General features: G+C 42.2%; 1 protein-coding gene across 13 annotated transcripts in view; it reads right to left on the bottom strand.

Moving 5' to 3' along the window:
- Positions 1 to 17963, bottom strand: part of GBF1 (golgi brefeldin A resistant guanine nucleotide exchange factor 1) — a 265435-nt gene that overhangs the window by 79222 nt on the left and 168250 nt on the right. For 10 of the 13 annotated variants that reach the window (XR_014788747.1, XR_014788745.1, XM_084841340.1 and 7 more), the window contains 2 exons: positions 17743 to 17831; positions 13233 to 13435 (listed from right to left, as the gene is read on the bottom strand). Coding sequence is in view for 11 of the 13 variants with exons in the window: in XM_084841340.1 (XP_084697466.1) it covers positions 13233 to 13435; positions 17743 to 17831 (292 nt within the window). In the remaining 2 variants the exon portion in view is untranslated. The remainder of the gene's footprint in view (positions 1 to 13232; positions 13436 to 17742; positions 17832 to 17963) is intronic. The other 3 variants (XM_084841341.1, XM_084841336.1, XM_084841339.1) reach the window with 1 other exon arrangement.

A 17963-nucleotide genomic window follows, 5' to 3' on the forward strand; every position in this document is an offset into this window, starting at 1 on the left:
GAGATTTTATCCTGGAAGTGCCTAGCAAATGGATTACAGTGGGCCTCAGATGGGTCTGCAGTCTGCTTAGGGCCAGCATGTAATAGGCCACGGCCGACCCTGAAAAGGTCTGCTGGATGGCATATGGAAAACTGAATGGAGGTAACGATACGTTCTTTCTTTGCCACCCGCCCTGCCCCTGAGTATACCTTACCACAGGCACACACCAGGGTTCAATTGAACCCACTAGTTCTTCTCCATCTATACTCAAGCTGTCTCCTATTTTGTTTCAGTACTCTCAGCTGTGGTGTATACCATGGAGCAGTACAAGCTCTACTTAGGAGAGGATGCTCTAGAGCAATCATGTCAACCATCCGGTTCATTTCTGCATTCCACAGATCAACTGGGGCTTCAACATGAGAGTCGGCCATATTTTATTTTATTTTATTATTTATTTATTTCTATACTGCCCAATAGCTGAAGCTCTTTGGGCGGTTCACAAAAATTAAAACCACAAAATGCTGCTTAAAACAATATAAAATATAAACGCTTAAAACCACAAAATAACACTACAACCAGAATAAGACCTAGCAGCAATGCAGAGATTTAAAACACCAGAGATAAGACTAGGAAGCTAAAATGCTAAAATATTGAGAGAATAAAAAAAGTCTTCACCAGGTGCCAAAAGGAGTACAATGTAGGTACCAGGCAAACGTCTCTAGGGAGCTCATTCCACAGCTGGGGTGCCAGAGCAGAAAAGGCCCTCTTCCTAGTAGCCACCCGCCTCACTTCCTTTGGCAGGGGCTCATGAAGAAGGACCCCTGAAGCTGATCTTAGGGTCCAGGCAGGCACATATGGGAGGAGGCAATCCTTCAGATAACTTGGCCCCAAGCCATTTAGGGCTCTGAATGTTAATCACAGCACTTTGAATCGGGCCTGGAAATGGGCTGGCAGCCAGTACAGCTGGAAAAGCACTTGTGTAATGTGATCTCGTTGGCCAGTCCCTGTTAACAATCTTGCTGCCCAATTTTGGACTAGCTGAAGTTTCCGGACCGTTTTCAAAGGCAGCCACACGTATAACACATTGCAGTAATCCAGACGAGAGGTTATCAGAGCAGGGATAACTGTAGCTAGGCTATCTCTGTCCAGATAAGGGTGTCGTTTGTATATCAGTCTAAGCTGGTAAAAAGTGCTCCGTGCCACTGAGTTCACCTGTGCATCAAGTGACAGTTCTGGGTCCAAGAGCACCCCCAAACGACAAACCTGATCCTTTGGCAACCCCCTCCAGAACAGGCTGAATATCACCTAGATGGACAAATGAAGCACCCACTAACAGTACCTCCAATCTTGTCTGGATTGAGTTTCAGTTTATTGGCCCTCATCCAGTCCATTACTGTGCAATAATCCCCAGCACCACTTTCTGGAATCGGCCATCCAAGCAGGAGAGGAACCACTACATTGCAGTGCCTCCAACTCCCAACCCAGACAACCTATCCAGGAGGATACCATGGTTGATGGTATCGAAAGCCACTGAGAGGTCCAGGAGAATCAATAGGGCTGCAGTCCCCTGTCCCTCTCCCGGCAGAGGCCATCCCACAGGGCGACCAAGGCAGTTTCTTTTCCAAAACTAGGTCTGAAGCCTGACTGAAATGGATCTAGATAATGCATTTCATTCAAGAGTGCCTGGAGTTGTCCTGCAACCCCCTGCTCAAGCACCTTGCCCAGGAAGGGGATACTGGCCACCAGCCTATAGTTATTAACATCCTCCGGGTCCAGGTTAGGCTTTTTCAGGAGTGGCCTGATTACCGCCTCTTTTAAAGAGATCGGCACCACTCCCTCTCTCAAGGAGGAATTTACAACCTCCTGGACCCAGCCAGACATCCCCTCCTTGTTTGATGTAATGAGCTATAAAGGGCAAGGATTGAGCACATAAGTGATTGACCAGACTTGGCCAAGCACCTCAGGCCTGAATAACTGAAACCCATCTAATAAAACTGGGCCAAACAGTGCTCTGGACAGCTCTACTAATGGAGTTGTGTTAATTGTGGTGTCCAATTCATGACGAATCTGAGCGACTTTATCTTTGAAGTGCTGTGCAAACTCGTCACATCGTGCTACCGCCTGGCATGATGGCAGTATGCTTTACAGTGTCTGGCACCCAATCAAAGTGTTGGACCAGAAGTGATGGCTGATGTGTGGATGACCGTACAATACACTGTTGTCTTATATCTCCTCTGCACACATGTGTGCACACACACACACACACACACACACTGGCGTCACCTTAAGCAGGCTGTTTCACCTTGCTGCATAGCAGGCCCAGCCTGGGTAAGATTCATATAAACTACAAACAAAAAGGCAGGTCGCTTACCTGTAACTACTTCTTTGAATGGTCATCTGTGCATTTACATATATGGGCTCTGCACCTGTAGAGCCTCCATTCAGGAAACTTCTATAGCTGAGGATGATTTTGGCCGGAACTCTCCCCCACTGTCCCACTGTGCATGCCTACGGCAGGTTCCCGCCTAGTCCCTCAATTCCTTGAGACCACCTAATGCAGCCTCAGATCCAAGAGAGAAATTCACACCTCGGTATCAAAACTTAGTACAAGCATTGACACCGAAGTGTGGACGGTGGGTGGGGTTTGTGAATGCACAGATGACCACTCAAAGAACTACAGTTACAGGTAAGCAACCTGCCTTTCTTCTTTGTGGTCTCTGTGCATCACACATATGGGTGATTAACAAGCTGACTTACCAAAGGTGGGCGGTGCTCATACGATGCCTTATTGAAGGATGGAAGACAGAAGCACACAACTGAAGTTGCAGTCCTCCCTTGCTCGAACATGGAGTCTATAAAGAGAATTAAATGTGCACGGTTTCAAACAAGTGGCCACCCAGCATAACTCGTATTGACACTCCTTTCCCGAGAGATGTCAATACACCTCACATGGAGTGAGCTTTAATCACTCCCAACAGCTCAAGTCCAGCAATTTCATATGTCAGTTTGTTGGTGCGTACAATCTAAGAGGCAAATCTTTGTGATGATACAAGAAATCCTTTCTTGGATCCCCTATAACAAACAAACAGCTGTTGTGACTTGCAAAATGATTCCGTCCTGGCTTTATAGAATACCAGTGCTCGGCAAACATCCAGAGCATGTAATACTGTCTCCAGCAGTAAAGCTGGAGATGGAACGAAAGTTGGGAGTACAATGTCCTGGTTCAAGTGGAAATCAGATACCACCTTCGGTGAGAAACTGAAGTCAGAATGGAGTACTACTTTGTCCTTATGAAACACTAGGTAAGGAGCGTCGATTCAAAGGGCACACAATTCACTCAACCTCTGTGCGGTAGTGACAGCTATCAGGAACGCAACTTCCCATGAAAGGAAACGAAGATCAATCTTTGCCATTGGCTAAGTTTCGAAGTCAAAGCCTTCAGGACGACCGATAAGCTCCATTAAGGAACAATGGTTCTAACTGGAGGAGCTAGGTTCTTAAGTCCTTTCAGAAATTGGCATGTGATAGGGTGAGTAAATACAGGGAAACCCTGTATAGGTTTTTGGTGAGCTGATATGGCCGATAGACTAGAAGTGATGCAAGTTTGAGTCTCTTTTGGAACAGCGAATGCAAAAAGGTAACTATGTTGTCCAAGGAATCCAACATTGAGCCCAATTTATTAGACTAAGCAAACTTAATGAACATCTTCCATTTGCTCTCATACGCTTTCCTTGTCGTTGGCTTATGAGCAGCTTGCAATACTGCATGCACGTTGGCGGAAAATTCATTCCTCATTGATAACTTCTCCATGCCATGAGCTTGAGCATGCCTAGCTCCGGATGTCAGATGAGACCCCGATTTCTTGTTAATAGCGTTGGTATCAATGGGAGCCAAATGAAGTTCCTTTTCAGGAGATTGAAGAGAGGGGCAAACGAGGTTCGTCTCAGGTGTTATGAGAATGCAATCTGAGCTGTCTGCCCTGATCTTTTGAAGAACTTTCATAAGTAATGGGAATGGAGGAAACAGATAAATCAGGTTCCCCAACCATGAAATCAGAAAAGCATCCCTGAGGGAAGATTTGTTGATCCCTCCTCTTGAGCAAGGCTTGCAGCATACCTTGTTCTGAATGGTTGCAAAAAGACTGATTTCTGGAGTTCCCCATGGTCGAAACAGAAGATGAGGTTTCATCTGCCATTCATGGGATGAAAAGTAAGTGTGACTAAGTCCGTTAGGAGGTTGTCCTTGCCCACTATATGCAGGGCAGTAAGAAGGAATCATTCTTGGAATGGCCCAGTCGAAGATCTTGATAGTTCTCGTGACAAGACGCGGAGAACGTGTTCCTCCTTGTTTGTTGAGGTGCCACAATACTGCAATGTCGTTTGTTAGTACCTGAACCTGTCTGTTTTGGAGATACCGCTTGAAGCAATAGAGGGCCTTTTTTTATTGCCAAGAGCTCCAGCACATTGAAATGGAGATGCTTCTTGGTACTGTTCCATTTGCCTTGAATCCATAGAGGGCCACAATGCGCTCCCCACCCCAGGAGTGAAGTATCTGTCACTACGGTCCAGGAAGGTGCCAGTTGAATAAACGGCATGCCCCCAAGCAAGTTGCACAGATCTATCCACTATGAAAGAGTGGTCACAATTTTGTCTGGTATCCTCAAGCTCACTTGATGAGCTTTGGCAGAACTTGGAAAAACCCTTAAGAACCAGTTTTGTAAGGGTCGCATTCAAAGCCTCACCCAAGCTACCACTGAAACCATAGTTGCCATAAAACTCTAAGGCACTGGATTTGAAAAGCTACTGTCGTGCAGCGCTGAAAACAGTTTGTCTGCCAACTTGGAAAGGGTCATAGCTCAATCCTGAGGAAAGTATGCTCAAGTGGAAATCAAGTTCAAGACCTCTCTGATAAATGATATTATCGGGGTCAATTCTAATTTGGACTTGATTTCGTTGATGCAGAGACCTGGAGTGCTGAGAAGATTTCGAACAACCAGTAGATGAGGCGATCACGGGATGGTAATACTATTAACCAATCATCCAAATATGGGTAGATCTTGATGCCTTGAGTTCTGAGATTTGCACACACTGCCGCCACCCACTTCGTAAAAAACCTCAATGCGGTTGCCAAGCTGAATGGCAGAATCTTGAATTGAAAAATGTTGGTTCCAATTATGAACTTGAGGTACTTTTGGTACGAAGTGTTGATGGCAATGTGGAAGTATGCATCCTTGAGATCTACCACTGCAAACCATAAACCTTGACCAAGGAGTGGTAGGATCACAGCCAGCGTGATCATTCAAAAGTTCCTTACTCTTGATAAACTTGTTCAGATTTCTGAGATCCAGTATCAGTCGAAGTCCTCCATCTCTTTTTGGTACCGTAAAGTATCCAGAGTAAAAACCGTCCACTGTTCAGTATGGGAGGAGCTGTTACATGGCAGCCTTCTTCAACATTGATTCTGTTTCCATTCTTAAAACTTCTGATAGGGCAGTCACCCCAATGTTCTATGCTGTAGCCATGTTGTATAATGGTCAGGACCCATGTATCCAATGTTATAAGTGTCCAATTTGGTAGGAAATGAGATAGAAGGGACTTGAATAGAGAGGGTCATTGTAAAGTCGAAAAGCTGAGTCAAAGCCTCTGCTTGGAAGAGTTGTCAGTCCTTGTGTGAGGTTAGTGAAAAGAGCTAGGAAGTTGTTGCTTTTGTTGGGGTTGCTGACTGAAATGGCTGCTACAGTCTGAGTACTAACATGATAGAAGGGTTGTTGCCAGAATCAGCATCTGGATTTGTATGATGGAAGCTGTTGTTGCTGTTGTAACCCCATCTTTTTTGCAGTAGTTTTTACCTTCTGTATGGCATCCACAGCTTCATCCATTTTTGTGTTCAAAAGACCTTCACCATCAAATGGCAGGTCCTCGATACGGGGCCTTGCTTCAGGAGTTAAGCCCACTGAACAGAGCCATGCATGCCTGCAAAGAGCCATGGCCTTAACCTCACAGTTTGCCTGGTGTCATGTAGTATTGATCTGTTGTCTAGACCAGCAGTCCCCAACCTTTTAGGGCCCAGGGACCGGTCCCCTGGAAAACCATTTTTCCACGAACGGGGGGGGGGATGGGACCGGGCTGCAGCAGGGGTGTGGGAACCTTGGGTCCACGGGGGGGAGGCGGTCCGCCCCCCCAATCCTGGCCAGCTCCGCTCCCCCAATCCTGGCCAGCTCCGCTCCGAGTCCACGGAGCTGCCAGCTGGCTCCAGCCTCTGGTGGACTTCCGGCCGCTGGGATGGAAATGGTGGACACCATTTCCGTCCCAGCAGCTGGACATCCGCCAGCAGCCAGAGTCGGCTGGCTGCTCCGTGGACTCGGAGTAGAGCCAGCCAAGGCCGGTGAGGATTCCAGGGGGGGATCGCCTCTCACCCACGGACCCAAGGTAAGGGGGGTTCCCACACCCCTGATGCGGCCCGGTCCCTAACAGGCCACGGCCTGGTACCGGTCCACGGCCTGGGGGCTGGGGACCCCTGGTCTAGATAGTTACATTGCTTCAGCCTGGAACAGGCGAGCAAATTCCCTGTGATCCTCAGGTAGGTGGTCACACAGAGAACTGATCTTTTCCCACAGGAACAACTGATATCTGGACATTGTAGCTTGATAATTAGCTACTCAAGTCCCAGTGCTGCTGAAGAGTAGATCCTCCGACTCAAAAAGTCCAATCGACATCCCTCCTTATCTGCAGGAGAGGCATGAATCTTCTGGGATTTTCCCAGGGGGGACTCCACAATAATTGAGTTTGGACAAGGGTGAGTAAACAGAAAATCTGCGTCCTTCTCCTGCATCCTATAAAAGGATTCTAAACGTTTTGATGTGGGTGTCATCGAAGACTGTGTCTTCCAAGACTGTTTAACTGTTTGGAGTAGTGTAGCCAGAAATGGGACAACCACTGGCACTGATGCCTCTGTATATACTACATCAAAGATGGGGTCCTTGAGACATTCAGAAAGTTGCTGCATCTCAATCCCAAGTGATTGCGCCATCCTTAAAATCTGAACTGTAAATTGGAATGACTCTTCTGAATGAGTCTTGTGTGCCTACTGCCTCCTCTGGAGATGAAATGGATGGCGGAATTGATGACAGCGATGTAGAGTCTGATAGGTAGTCTTCTACTGAGTGTGGAGAAGCAGCTTGGTCATGTTCTGACTCAGCCTGTACAGCGCTCTGTGTCGAAGGCAGCATCAATGGAAGGGGGCAACTCATCAATGGACTAGTACTTACAGTCCTATTGAGTCACTGGCTTCCGAGCTAGGGAAGATCAAATCCTCAAAGAAGCAGACCTTGGTGGTAACGGAGAAGGTGGCAGAAAAGAGGTATCCAGAAGAGGGTGAGAGACTGTTGCCGATGGTGGTGGATGATAATGCAGTGAAATTGCCCCCAAATCATGAGCTCGATTGAAATAGGCTTCTTGATCTCAAAAAGTTTGCCAGTCATCATATTGATAAGAGACCCGCGGAGGAAGGGACCAGTTGGATTATCTGTCCCAATCACGGACAGGTGAACTAGATCTCGCCCAAAATTCTCTGTCATACTGTCATACTATGCCACCCTGACTGCTCAGACACAAATGAGTCCGGTGAAAATTCCTGGTATCGTCAGGCACTGTGCTCTAAAGTTGGATACACAGGGGAGTGCCTCTGTGGACTATTAACCAATCTCTGTGGTGAAAGATCCTTTATCTCTCTCTCAGAGGTTGATGCCGTTTGCGGCGGAACCGATATCAGTACCGTCAGGGCTCTGGTAGGTATGGGAGAATCGAGAATCGGTTGGGGTGGCAGAATTTCAGATTGACGTGGCCTCTTTGGCTCAGAATCATGTTACTCAGAGGTCTTCTTCCTCTTTTTCTGTGACTCCATGGATGACTTTGAAGATCTAGCCAGCATCTTAGCAGTGGAAATAATTAGAGAGCATCCTTGAGTAGGTGGATTAGACCAACCCATGGTTAGAGTCAGAGTCTGAGGACAGACTGGAAAGGAAGGCTGCATCTCTGCCAGAGTATCTGAGGCATGTGGCTAAGTAGCCGGAGGCTTCTTGGAATCCACAGCCTCTACAGCTCTTTTCCAAAGAACTGCCTTAAGGCAGTCTCAGCGATTATGCCTAGCTTGTTTTGTAAAGCTCATACACTGATGACAAGTCTCTTTGTTGTGAGTTTCCCCCAGGCAGTATAAACAGAGTGAATGTCCATCAGTGGGAGGCCATCAATGTCCATCAGTGGGAGCTACTACGTTGCAGGCATTTGCAAAACGGGGCCTTCACTGCCATACACGTCCTGTGGCGATCAGAGATCTCAATACAGAAGAAAATGACCAAAAAGACCCCTAATTACACCAATTAAAAAAAACTGTGAAGAAAAAGGAAAAAGATAACGATAAAAGAATAAGAAAAAAACAAAGAAAATTCCTAGACTACCTCAGCACAACCAGAAAACTAGCAAGTCTGAAAGACAGCGCATTTCCCAAAGAGACAGCGAGTTAGGCGGTCGAAAGAGAACTGAAGAGGAAGGCGGGAACCTGCTGGGATATGCACAGTAGGATGGTGGGGGAGGGTTCCCACCCAAACGATCCTCAGTTATAGAAGTTTCCCGAATCGAGGCTCCACACAGGCTCAGAGCCCATAGGTGTGATGCACAATGACCACAAAGATGAGACCTGGAATAGCATAGATACATCTGCTTCTTCAAATGTATTCAAGTGTCCAGGTCCAGATTAACTACATCCCAGGATGCTGAAGGAGCTTGTGGATATTTCAGCATCACTGGCTATAATCTTTGAAAATTATTGGAGAACAGGAAACATAACAAATATTGGAGATGGGCAAATGTTATGGCTATCTTCAAAAAGGGGAAATATGTAGATCTGGGAAACCGCTCAGCTTGACATAGATATGGGGAGGGGCACACAGTTTTAGTACAGATTATTTTCAGTCTGCAAGCATCTAAAAATGTGCACATTGATTATGTGGAGCCAACATGGATTTATCAAGAATACGTCATGCCACACCAAAACTGTGGATATAGTATATCTTGATTTCAGCAAAGCACTTCCCAGCGTCTCCCATGAAATCCTTGTTGACTAGATAGTAAAATGCATGCTGGAAGATACTAAGGTGGATCCACAACTGGTTGAGCAACCATACCAAAAGAGCACTCATAAATGGCTCTGCATCAACTTGGATAGAGGTCTCAAATGGAGTACCACAGGGTTCTGTTCTGGGTCCTATGCTGTTCAATGTTTTCTATAAATGATATGGACAATGGCAAAGAAAAGATGCTTATCAAATCTGCAGGTAAATGAAGCTAATAGCTAATAACATGGAAGACAGAATCAACATTCCAAAAGATCCTGATGGAATGGAATACTGGATCAAAATCAACAAGATGTAATTCAACGGAGAAGGTCCTGCATTTAGGCACAAAAACCCAAGGGCACAAGTATAGGATGGGGGAGACCTGGCTTGGCAGCTGTACATGCAGAAGGCTCTAGATGCCTTACAGTGCAATCCTATGTATGTCTACTCAGAAGTCCCACTGAGCTCAATGGGGCTTACCCCCAGCTAAGTGGGTATAGGATTGCAGTTGATCACAAGTTGAACATAAACCAGCAGTGTGATTCAGCTGCTTAAAAAGCTAGTGCAGTTTTAAGCTGTATTAATAAATGCATAGATTCCAGATCATGAGAAGTAATCACTCCACTCTATTCTGTGCTGATCATGCCACATATGGAATACAGTATCCAGTTCTGGATGCAACATTTTAAGAAGAATGTAAACAAGCTGTTATCATAGAATCAGAATAGTAGTGTTGGGAGGGGCCTGTAAGACCATCAAGTCCAACCCCCTGCTCAATGCAGGACAAACAATACAGTTTGTTTAGAGGAGGACAACCAGGATGGTGTGAGGTATGAAAACCAAGTCCTTTGAAGAATGGTTGAGAGCTCTGGGTATGTTTAGCCTGAATAAGAGATTAGGGGAGACATGATAGTGGTCTTAAAAGGGCAGAAGATATAGAAGATGAAGCAGAGTAGAGGTGTGCACTGAACACAAGATTAGACTTGGACCCCAATTTGGTGCTACAGAAAATGGCCTGATTTTGCTCTGACCGATTTGGAGGCCATCCACTTCAACTCAGGTACTGAACCTGAGTTGAAATTCAGAAATTGGAGGCTTCATGCCTCTCATTGACTATCATGGGAAAGCAAAAAAATTGAAGTGGATGAAATCTGCAGGCATAATGGCCCTTTAGGAGGGGATTATACCTGCCAAATTTCATAAAGTAGGTGCACTGTTTTTTGTGCTACACACCTTTATGTTTTGATGTTTTTAAGGGAACTGTTGATAACTTTTTAATTGATTGGCAGGACTGAATGAAATCTGCAAGGATAGTTGTTCCTTCTGAGGGAACCATGCTGGTCTGGTTTCAGATGAATAGGAAGGGGAGTACTCAAATAGGAGTGGGGGATTTGCTTCCCCTTTCCTCTCACCACTGTGGGTATTTTTGTCAATTTGTATGAAAATGGCACACATCATAGAAGTATCTCCAGGCAAGAAACTTGCAGAGATTCAGGATAGGTGCAGGGGCTATGGAATGATAACTGAAAACCAGTTTTCAGGCTTTTTTCATAGTGAAACCTCCTGGTGTTGGAAGAATGCCTAACTCACACCCCATCCTTGCCTTCCCCTAAAGTACAGTGATTGGAGAGCCCCTGGTAAAATGTGCCCTATGATTAGAAGAGGAACCTGTCAGCCATTCGACCCCCCCTTCTCCCCTTTTTCCCACCCCCATCAGCTTTTGGGGGCAGGGAAGCAAAAGAATAGTTCAAGAGGTGCTGAGATCTCCTTAAGTAGAAGGGGAAATCCAGATTTAAGAATTGGCAAGAAAATGTTTTTATGGCGGACCTGGAGAGATAAAATGATCTTTACCCTGGATCAATTAGTGGAGGCTGTTGATGAGTTTTTGTTATTTTCAACTTTGCGAGATCAATCTGATTTGCCTGCTACAGCAGAATGGCGGTACTTGCAACTGAAACATTTGTTGGTATTTAGATTCGATCCTGTTGCTTTTACTATTAGACAAAATAGTAGTATTCATGGATTGCCCTTTTTGGCTTAGAATTTAAAATTAGCCTTTATGCTGATGATCTTTTGTTGTTTATCTCGAAACTCCAGGTGATGGTTCAGGCTTTGATGAAATTGATTAATACTTTTAGTGAACTGTCTGGCTATTCAATTAATTGGACACAGTCAGAAATAATGCCGATTGGAGATAGGGTATACTCTAGTATATTAGCCAATTGGCAATTTCAACAGTGCCCGAAGTCCATTACTTATTTGGGAATAATTATCCCTAGAGATATATTCAAATGATTATGCTAAATTTAAATAAGTTGATTAATGATATTGCACGAGATATAGATAGATGGGCATATTTAAAGTTGAGTTTATGGGGTAAGGTTAATACTCTTAAGATGAATACTATACCTTGAATTATTTATGTTATATGTGAGATACCCATACTTATACCTGGAAAATATTTCCAAAAACGTAATGCTTTGTTTTGTAAATTCTTTTGGGTTTCCTTTCTACCAAGAATATCTTTGAAAAGGATGCAACTTCCAATTAATGAAGGAGGGTTCTGTTTTCTGGATCTTGCTACATACCATCGGGCTTATTTGCTGACCTGTACTAAATTTTGGTCTTTTCCACTCAGATTTGATTTTCCACTTTGGTCAGTGTTGGAATCTTCTTGTCTGGAGCCTCTCTCTAAATGGATGGCATTAGCTTCTCGGCATATTAAGGCAGATAGCGCTTCTCCCACAATTTGGGCAGTTAGAGATGCGTGGCATATAATGTCATGTCAATTACAGTTTGACCCACTTTCCCATGCCAAATTGACTTTATGGGGAAATCCAGATTTAAGAATTGGAAAGAAAATGTTTTTATGGCGGGCCTGGAGAGATAAAATGATCTTTACCCTGGATCAATTAGTGGGGGTTGATGATGAGTTTTTGTTATTTTCAACTTTGTAAGATCAATTTGCCTGCTACAGTGGAATGGCAGAATTTGCAACTGAAACATTTGTAAGTATTTAGATTCGGTCCTGTTGCTTTTACTGCTTCCAAGTCTCCTTTGCTATTGGAAATACTGATCAAGAAGCTGATCAGATATATTGACCCACGATCCATGTTTACAAATATGTATTAGCAATGAATAAATATGATACAAGTGGTATACAGCAGGAATGGTACAGGGAATTGGAACGTCCTATTTTGTTTAATCAATGGACTGCTGTCTTGGTGTCTGTATGGGACATTTCAATGGATCTTCGGTTATGCCTTATTAAGCAAAAACTTTTGTTTCAGGTCTACTGGACACCACAACATCTTTTTAATAAAGGTTTGTCTAATACGACTAATTGTTGGAGGTGTAATGCAGTCAATGCTTCTCTTATTCATATGTTTTGGAAATGCCCAATGACTGCCTCCTTTTGGGAGGAAGTTATTATACGGAAAATTTTGTATTGGAAAGCTCTTTAATATTTGCTGATGTAAATGTTCTTTTAAATTACTTACCTGCTTCTTAGGATGTAACACAAGGTCAGTGTAAATGGATTTTTTGCACCTTTTGGTTACTAAAAGACTGATACTACGATACTGGAAGGATAAAAGCTCACCACCTATAACTCAATGGACTGAAGACTTGACAACACTAGCAACATTTGAAAGAGTGGTTTATAGGCGTTACTTGCAGATGGATTTATATGTGGATATTTGGTCTGCTTTTACTGAAGTCTGTGTGTAATCTATTTTTTTCCCTTTTCTTTTCTTTCTCAAATATTGTAATATTTGAAACTGAAAATATTGGAACATGTTGTTGCATTTTTATTTTTTATTTTGTTCTATATTTTATTTTATTTTTCTTTGGTTTTGTTATGTTTATGGTTTATTTTGTTAAAATTCACAATAAAAAATGGGGGGAGTAGAAGTATTTAAGCGGAGGCTGTTAGGCTATCTGTCGAGGATGCTATAACGACATCCAAGATTGTAGATCCTGCATTGACTTGGGGGTTGGACTAGATGACCTCCAGGCACATTCCAAATTTATGATTCTATGAAAACAAATAGTCCCTTATACTTCCCTATGCCAGAGCACTCCAAACTGGCTCCCTATTTATGACCAAATCCAGTATAAGACCCCAAGCATTTCTACTCACCCCACGAAACTGTCCAGCAGATCTACATTCTTCCGATCACTCACAAATTCTCCAATCATTTTCTTGTCCAGTCTAGGATTTTCCCGCAGCCACTTTGCCACTTCATTATTATCCATGGGGGTAGCCAAGAGGTTTTTCTCCTGAAGAAACTGTATCCCTTTCTTTGGCCTTTGATTGAACTGTTCTGAACCATTTATCAAGAGCTAAAAAAAAAAAGTCAAACCAAGATCATTAACCAAGATATCCTACACAGTTGAGGCTATCCTAATAGCAAATTAGTGCCATGTCTTTCCTACCATGTACACAGTAAGAGAACTTAATAATATGTATTTATTTTTAGTGTTTAGTTTTGATTCCCACTTTTTGACTAGAGTCCCCAAAGTAGCACAATACATTCATAAAGTAAAACCATTTAAAATGTTACAACTTCAAAAGTATTTCATTATGTTATAAAAATATTTATACCCTGTCTCTCATACAATAAGAATACACAAGGCAGCTAAGAAATTAAAACTGCAACACACACAGAGCAGTAAAACAAGAAAAATGTATTTAAAATTTACCACAAAATAAGTAGCAGCATTACACAGCATAGTAACTAGTTATTGATAACCCAAATACCCTCTGAAACTCAACGTTCTGAGTTATTGCCTACATCCAATCAATGATGGGACCGAATGAACCTTCCTTGGAAAGGAATTCCATAACCTTGATGCACTATTGAGAAGGCACTGTCTCAGCATTTCAGACCATGGGAGGCAGACAAGGCAAGTTCTCTGATGATGAGCCAAGTGCAAGAGTAGGTTCATATGGGAGATTGCTGTCCTTAAAATATTCTGGTTCTAAGCCTGCTTGGGCTTGAAATGTCAAAACCAGCACTTTGAACTGAACCCCCAAACCAGCGGCGTTGATGCAAAATAATTTTTGTGATCTGAACATTTGCCACTACTAAAAATCTGGCAGCTGCATTCTAGACGAGTTGTAATTACCAAACTCTGCTCAACAGCAGCCCCATTTAGATCACATTACAGTAATCTAATCTACATGTTATGAAGAAATGTGTGACTATGGTCAGATCCTTCTTGTCCAGGGATGTTGCAGCTAGCTAAAGTGATAAAAATCACTCCTTGCCACCCCCACCAACTATACATGCAACAACAGCACCATATCCAGAAACATACCCATGGTGTAAATCTTGAGTCTTCGAAGAGAGCAAGCTGTCATCTGCAAACTGATGACACCATACCCCAAATCTCTAGACAACTTCACACAGTGTTTTATACAGATGTTAAATAGCACGGGAGACAAGACGAACCTTTCCAGTGCTCCACAGACCAAACGCTCCAGGGTGGTGGTAGCCCAGCACCACTGAGATTGACTGGAAAAACTACAACTACTGCAAAATAGTGACCTCCTCCAAGTTTCATCCCAGCAATATGATACAGAAGGATAGCATGGTCCATTGTAATGAATGCTTTTAAGAGGTCCAGGAGAGTCCACACAGGTAGTTCAGCAGCAAAGCTGTTTCAGTCCCCAAACCGTTTTTTTTTTGTTTTTTTTTAAGGGGATCTAGATAAATCAGTATCAGCTAAGAATTCCTAGATCTGGGCTGTTGCCACATGATCAAGCATCTTACCCATGTATGATACACTCAACACTGACCTAAAGTTATTTAAATTGGTGGGATCTGCCTCACTATAGACTCTTAACACCACTAGAATCATCCCCTCCCTCCTAGAGGCATGTATTAGCCTCTCCATCCAACAAACAGCAGATCTACCAGGAATGGCAAGGGTCAAGAGCACATGTCAAACTCACTTCCCTAAGGACCTTGTCCATATTTATTTTATTTATTTATTGCTTTTTTTTTACCCCACTCTTCAGTTGAAAAAGGCTCCAAGAGTGGTTTCCAAAGGTTAAGAAGTACAAGCGGAATCCTTAGGTTGCACAAACTGAAATGTATCCAAACATATGTGACAAGTGAAAATCATAGGAACGTCAAGCACTATATTTGTAATTAAAGTCAGAATAAAAATGAGCAATTTTATCTACAATGTACTCTGAAGATTAGTCACAGTGAGCAGCAAGAGTTCTTCCAACTCAATTGTAGTCGATCACAAGCCGAACATGAGTCATACTGTGATGCAGCTGCAATAAAGGCTAATGTGATTTACGGCTGCATTTACAGTACCACTTTCTAAATCATGAGAAGTAATAAATCTCCTTTATTCTGCACTAGTCAGACCTCATCTGCAGTAATGTGTCCAGTTCTGGACATTGCACTTTAATAATGATGTAGACAAATGATGATGATCAAAGAATGATGATCTAGCCTGGATAAAATATAAGAAACCCACTTCTTGAATTGCTCTCTGAAGGGAGCCATCTTGGCTAAAGCTTGCAACATCTATGAACAAAGATAATTCTATCATTGTTTTTCAAAATCTAGTGCCAGAAACCTTAAAGCAGAGGCGTTTTGGTCTCTGAAAGAAATTAATATGTGCTATCAGTGGAAGTTTCTGAATGTGATTAGCAACAAGCTGAAAACCAGGAGCTACCTACTCTTGAAGATACACATAAATTTGCAACAGAGAATTCTATACAAAGAGCTGAACTGCAATAATGGGCCATGCCTTCCTCCATGGAAGCAACTAGTAGCACCTAGGAAGAGAAATACTGCTTAAAATAATTAAGCACACCATCCTGGTAGATGTTCCATGGACAGGTGTGGGGAGGTGCACTCATACAATCTGTACTATATTATACAATGGCTGTCTCTGGGCTTCTGGAACCAATTTAATTTGTTAATGTTGACATTAAAAGCCAGACATGGTTTCAAATACTCACACCTCCTTTCATATGCCAATCATGCTTGGGGAATGTGGCCCTACTGTATGCTAGATTAGAATGACAATGGCTAGAAACCATTTTGATTTTTACTGACCCCTTTGCTATGAAGTTTTGATTGAATAGGAAGATTTCTGGTAGTAGAATAGATCAACAGAATTATAAAATAGCATTATATGCTGATATTTGTACTGACTGTAAGTAAGTCCCTGCAGTCAGTGCCAGAAATCATACAGAAAGTATCTGGATATAAAATGTTTAAAAATCAGAATTAATATTAAACTAAATAAGACACTTAGAAGAACAATATATTTGCTATGTGACAAAGCCAGTGAAATATTTAGGAATTTATCTTGGATCGAAAATGAATGGTTTCAAATTAATTTTCCACCATTCATTAAAAAAAAAATTAAAAATGACTTTAAAAATTGAAAATGACATGGCAAATCCTTACTATTTCATAGTTAGGAAGAATATCTGAATTAAAGATGAACACAATCCCTAGATTATTACTTCTTCTTGAAAATGTGGCAGTTCCTGTCCCCAATGAGGCACTTAACTGTTGGCAGAAACTTTTGAATGATTTCCTTTCAGAGAAATTTAAATAACATATTGCTATGTGAACACTACAAAAACAATATATCAAAGGAGGACAGAAACATCTGCTGTTGTTTTTGTTGTTATCTATCATTATTATTATCATGTTGGATGTTATGGTTTTAGTATCAGCTACTGGGGAATATAGAAATGTAATAAATAAATAAACATTATTATGCAATATGCTTGAAACCCATTGTTGACTGATACAAAAACTCTAATAATCCTATTTGACGCTGTATTGAACAAAGTTGTTTTAAGTTTTCAAAGGGCTTTGCTTCTTGGTATTATTCATACCCACACTATGATTTTAAGAAAAACTAATGTATGTTAGATACAAAGTGATACAAAGTGTATCACTAGTATTCTAGTGAAAGAAAGGCATCACTAAAACTATGGGATAAATGTAGAAAGAGCATAACTCCAGAGATTTCTTTACTGATATAATCTGTGAATACTAATTAGTTCAAAATTCAGGACAATCTTCTTTATATGCTTCTTTTAAGGTATGTAAAAGTTTTAAGGTATGCAAAACCTTTTAAAAAATTAAATGCATGTTTGGTTTATTCCTAAGATAAGTTTTATATTGCTATGCACTTTTATTTCCTGCCTTCATTTAACTGTTTTTTTAATGTTAAATTGCTTTGAGCACCCTAGAAAAGTGGTTATACAGTATATGTTTTGAATAATAAACTTATTAGACGATTTCCAAATATCTCCATTCTCTCACTTTCATTGATGCGTTCACCTCTCCTGCTTCATGCCCCTTCTTGACCTTTGCTCTTATCAACCCAAAATTACATCGTTCTTTTCCCAGCTTCTCCTGTTCTTTCTTGCTGCTTCCTGTTCATTGGTACTCCTTACCTCCTGACATTTGCCTGGCTCCTTCCATTACTGTGCTTTCAAACTAATTAAAATGCACCTCTTCCTCTGGCATACTCAAATCTAATCTTCCTACTCACCTCATGTATCTAGTCTTTTCAATTTTAAGCCTGAGGATAAAGGACATGTCTTTATTATACGTACAGGGCTGAAAAGCTATAGATGCATTTGAAACAGGCCATACCTTCTTTTTACTCTTAATCATTATCAGTTCAAGCGTTGTGGGTAGGAGGCAGGAAAAGCGAGTGGGCTTCCTTGGGACAGTCTTTTCTGCTAAAAACAAAAGCAAAGTGCTTTCATAATGGATCCTTTCAGACAGTTAGCACTGCTGATTATATTCAGTTAAACAACTTTCTCTTCCCACCCACCCACCCTTCCCACCCACTCAGCAGCACTGCTTTTCTT

The sequence above is a fragment of the Heloderma suspectum genome, chromosome 3, assembly GCF_057233095.1.
Source record: "Heloderma suspectum isolate Gila_16-S chromosome 3, 16-S_ref, whole genome shotgun sequence".
In the NCBI taxonomy this organism is placed as follows: domain Eukaryota; kingdom Metazoa; phylum Chordata; class Lepidosauria; order Squamata; family Helodermatidae; genus Heloderma; species Heloderma suspectum.